General features: G+C 47.1%; 1 protein-coding gene across 1 annotated transcript in view; it reads left to right on the top strand.

The window, feature by feature from the left end:
• The window catches only part of LOC143021347 (uncharacterized), a 172,313-nt gene that overhangs the window by 17,670 nt on the left and 149,643 nt on the right, over positions 1–5,000 (top strand). Inside the window, exons 3-7 of the mRNA XM_076178775.1 lie at positions 34–127; positions 739–868; positions 2,172–2,371; positions 3,531–3,655; positions 4,904–5,000. The exon at positions 4,904–5,000 is cut by the window's right edge and continues 107 nt beyond it. Of these exons, the coding sequence (XP_076034890.1) occupies positions 34–127; positions 739–868; positions 2,172–2,371; positions 3,531–3,655; positions 4,904–5,000 (646 nt within the window). The remainder of the gene's footprint in view (positions 1–33; positions 128–738; positions 869–2,171; positions 2,372–3,530; positions 3,656–4,903) is intronic.

The following is a 5,000-nucleotide window of genomic DNA, read 5'->3' as shown; positions in this document are numbered from 1 at the left end:
CTGGTGCTGCTGCTGGTGCTGTTGCTGGTGCAGCCCTGGCTGGTGTCGGTGATGCTTCTGGGCCTGGCGCCCTTCGTCTTCCTCACCGCCCTCAGGAACTTTGCACCCGTCAAGAACTCGGAGACATGTAAGTATCAAGTGACATAAACAGTAGACGGTAAGATCTTTTGTATATTACCTCTTCAGACGAACAGTACAGAAATTAGAAAATAGAATTATGTTTTTTCTTAACTTCATTTTGGAATTTTAGATAGTTATCCTACAGCTGACGTTCGTTCGTACTTTAGAATCACTTGATATAAAAACTAACTGTCCGCACACACATGTGTGTGTGTGTGTGTGTGTGTGTGTGTGTGTGTGTGTGTGTGTGTGTGTGTGTGTGTGTGTGTGTGTGTGTGTGTGTGTGTAAGTGTGTGTATGTGTGTGTGTGTATGTGTGTGTGTGTGTGTGTGTGTGTGTGTGTGTGTGTGTGTGTGTGTGTGTGTGTGACCAGTTTCAGGGGTTAATAGCAGAGCTGGGCGCGTTACCGCTGGACAGGCAGTGCGTTACCAAAAAATCTTCGTATACATACTGCGTATGTGTATATACATATACACATACGCAGTAACGCGGACCGGTCTAAGGGAATTAAAAATCGGTAACGCAGTGATGGAAATGCACCCCCAGATTCTTCGGTAACGCACTACCTGTTCGGCGGTAACGCGCCCAGCTCTGACTTAACAGAGGTCTCTGTTTCAGGTCACTTCCGGACACGGACGGTGTCGGCGACAAACTCTCTGTCGATGGTGCAATCCTTCGTCTGCAGTCTCCAGAACGAGTGCCAACAGGACTCCCAAGAGGACCTCACCGACGGTTACCCCAACGCCCTGTAAGGACTGCAGGAACCTCTTCTCTCGCCCGGGAGATCCTCACCTCTTTTTCTCTCTCTTCCTTCCTCTCTTCCTTCCTCTCTTTCTTCCCTCTCCTGACTTCCCGCTTCCCTCAGATCCTTTACCGCCTTCCCCGTCGCCTCTCTTCCCCTCCCTTTGACACCCCTTCCTTCTCCCCTCTCCTGTTTCCTTCTCTCTCCCCTCTTCCCTCTCTCCATCCTTATCCCCTTATCCTTCCCTTTTCTTCTCCCCCTCCCTCCTTCCTCCCCTTTCCCCTTCCAGACATATCTCCTTTCTTCTCTGTTTAACTTATATTTTCTCGCTTCCCTTTACTTTCCCCTTTCCCTTTCCTTTCTTCCCTTTCCTATTCCCTTCCCTCTCCCCTTCCCTCTCAACTTCTCTCTCTCTCTCTCTCTCTCTCTCTCTCTCTCTCTCTCTCTCTCTCTCTCTCTATCTCTCTCTCTCTCTCTCTCTCTCTTTTTCCTCTCTCTCTCTCTCTCTCTCTCTTTCTTTCTTTCTTTCCCTCTCCCCTTTCCTGTCTCCCTCACTTTCCTCTTTCCTCTCCTCTTCCCCCTCCCTTTCCCTCTCTCCTTCCCTCTCCCCTTCGCCGTCCCCTTTCTTCTCTCTTTTCCGCCTCTCTCTTCTCTCTCCCATGTCCTCCCCCGTTTCGTTTTATCTTCTCTTTCCCGTTCCCTCTGTTCTTCTCCTTCCCCTCTCCCCTCCCCTCTTCCTTGCCTGTCCACTGTCCTCCTCCCTGTCATCTTCTCTTCTTTTCCCCCTTCTCTCTTCCTTTCCTACTCACCTATTCCTTATAACCCACAATTATCTACCCCCTCTATCTACTTCCACCCTTCTTCTACTCCTTCCACTTCCCCTTCCTCTCCCTTTTCCAGTCCCCCCTCCTCCCCTCCCCCCCTCCCCACAAATTCTTTCTGATACAATCGACCCCTTTGGGGCTCCCTAAGGTCCCCTATGGACACATGCTGCAAAGGACAGTAGAAGATGCTATCTGCACTTTAAGGGACTTCCCCTTTGTGAATAAGCTAGTTCGTGTCACGTGGAAACGTAAACAGTGAAGGGGTAAAAACTCTTCATATCTGATGGTAGTCTCGGTGGAACTGTTCACTCCATCACTTTATACACAAACGAGACAAACCTGATCAGAGACCTGTCTTTGATTTCTAAGATGGCTCTTAACAGACTGTCTTAATTAGATGTCAGTTATTAATTTGCCTATTAATTTCCTAGTTAATTTACATATTAGTCTATCTGTCCATTTATTCCATGATCTTCCATCGGTAGAATCCATAAGTTATTGAGGTCTCCGGGCTGGCTCACACTCTGGCGGGCCGCCGCCATGTCCCCCGAGGAGGAGGAGGTGGAGGCGGCTGAGGACGACGGCAGCTGGTTCCTGAGGAGGATCGAGGAGTTCCCCGCCAGCGTCCAGGTCCTCGCCACCTTGGCCGACATCCTCAACCACCCGGAGGTCCGCAGATTCCTAGGTAAGGGCAGAGGGACGGATCCCTGGCAGGACCGGGCACGCACGCACGCACGCACGCACGCACGCACGCACGCACGCGCACGCACGCACACACACACACACACACACACACACACACACACACACACACACACACACACACACACACACACACACACACACACACACACACACACACACACACACACACACACACACACACACACACACACACACACACACACTCTCTCTCTCTCTCTCTCTTGGTATTCCATAGGTAGAGCTATCTCTTGTCATTACATCATCATCTTAAATAGTGGGGCAAAAGCAATTGGTAATACATTACTTGCGATTCCCAGACCTACATACCTAACTACCAACAACTGTCTCATTGAGGGGCGACCACGAAGAGAGGGGCGTGGAAAGTCAACTTGCTCGAACGCTTTCGCCCGTATTGTCTGTCTGTGTGTCCCCGCACTCAATGCTCACGAACTTTCAGCCAGGGCTGTGTCCAGGGCCTGCCAAGGTCATAATGGGGTCCTAAGCAGGATTGATTTGAGCTCCCCCCCCCCTGATTGCCACTGATTGTTTCTCATCACAAAGTAAACAGTTAATATTCATATATGAGGTGTATTGTTCCTCATTGAAAGGGACATCAAGAATGAATACGTTAATCATTTGTGTATTTTGTTTTTATATATCTATTTAGTTACTTGCTTAGTTGTCAATTAGTCAATACATTTATTCACACGTACATTTATTAATTATCTATTCAGTTATCACATTTCAAGTTCATGTGCTATTCCATCATAGCACTCAGTGGCGACGCCAGGGGGGGGGGCTTTAGCCCCCCAAAAAAGTGGCCAGCCCCCCCATTAGCCCCCCAACTGAAATGAGAAAATTGAAAATTTAAAACACTCATTGAAATAATTTTATTAAGTGGAATTTTTAATTGCCAGGGTTAAAGATTTGCCAGCCATCAGTGCTAGCCCTACCATTAACGCCCTCCCCTTCTGAAATGAGGATAATATATGTGTATTATCATATTACTATTAGCCTCCCCAAAAATTTGCTCAGCCCCCCCTTAGCCTCCCCAACTAAAAATTCCTGGCGCCGCCGCTGAGAGCACCTCCGTTTTTTTAAACACATTATCACTTTCTCCGTGTTCCCATCCCTCACAGAAAACGGAGTCAAGGTGAAGGACGTGGTGGCCGACGAAGCCGCCTTCAACGAGACCCTGATCACCTACGGCGTGCAGGCGCCCGTGGCCGAGGCCATCCTTAACTCGAGGGTCAACCTTCACAAGGTGAGATCGATTCGGCTCTTCCTTCTCTTATCCACCATCTGAAGCACCGGGGTTCCCAAACTGTGGGTCACGACCAACGTTCCCTCTAAGTTGTACGCATGTGGGCGCGCGCATGTTTTACAGCTAGCGCACATAGAGAAAAAAAAAATGTGCGACCACAAGGTTTTCAAGTGACATTAAAATCCATTCAATAAAGAAGTTCCACCCAAAAATCGTTATATACATTCTCTAAAAATATGGCAACTTGCCAAACGTCAAACCAATAATTGGAGGAAATATGTAATACAATTTTACAAATTGTGCCTATTTGTTTAAATGATCAGATAGGGACTCGCACGGATGCGCGCGCGCATATTTTCCAGAGAAGGCAAATTTTGCACACTCAGAGCAAATTTCTGCGCAGACTCACAGCAACAAATTAGAGGAAACATTGTTCACGAACCCCGAAAGGGTCATGAGCCTTTATCTGGGGGTCATGGAAGGTCCAACTGAATGTATGTACATTCAGCCACACAGACCCGCGTATTGATTTGCTTGTATAAAAAAAAACAAATACATCCTTCTCATTAAAACATATTATCAGACCAATCCTCGTTCATAAATATTGATAAACAATAATATATATTTTTTGTCATTTCTCTCTCTGGTGTGATTGATAAAGTTTAAAGTAATGTATCTGCGATATTAGAAATTAGTACGTTTTCAGAAGGAGGTCATGTTAGGTTTGGTACTTTTGGAAGGGGTCGCATACTGGAAATGTTTGAGGATCACTGATGATCTAGAGGGTTCTGAAACTGTAGGGCTGCGACCCATCGTGAGTGATGTATATGACATTTCTAAGCTGGGGGGGGGGGGGGTGCGCGTGAAGTTCTCATATTAAAAAAAAAAAGTATTCGTAATTTACCTGAGAAATTCATATTTTCTTTTATGAATCACCGATTTTTACCACGGTCACGTGTATGTTGATAGGCTTGGTTCACTATTAATTAGTTATCATTCTCCAATTGCATATACGGTGTTCGCAATATTGATTTTGGGAATTAAGGGTGGTTTGGGGGACGCAGCATTGACCGCATAGGAGCAGAAAACAAAGAAAAATGATTGACCTAACCTGTCTTCCTCTGAAGTTACACGAAAGTAAAAAATTCTCCAAATCGTCATATGACAGCCCTCCCTTCTCCTACCTTGCCTCCCCGGTCGCGAGAGGGCGTAACTGAACACGTGACTGAGGCCTCGTGTCATCGGCAGATCCTGTCCCTGGCGGGTTACCCAAACATGAAACTTATCGTCTGTGACCCGGAGAAACTTGGAGACTTCCTGGTGATGCCCACCGAATCAGAAAATG

The sequence above is a fragment of the Oratosquilla oratoria genome, chromosome 42 (genome assembly GCF_046742065.1).
Source record: "Oratosquilla oratoria isolate Oo_2021 chromosome 42, ASM4674206v1, whole genome shotgun sequence".
Lineage (NCBI taxonomy): Eukaryota > Metazoa > Arthropoda > Malacostraca > Stomatopoda > Squillidae > Oratosquilla > Oratosquilla oratoria.
Note: the sequence above shows the minus strand (reverse complement) of the source record. Positions and strands in the feature narration are given on the sequence as shown.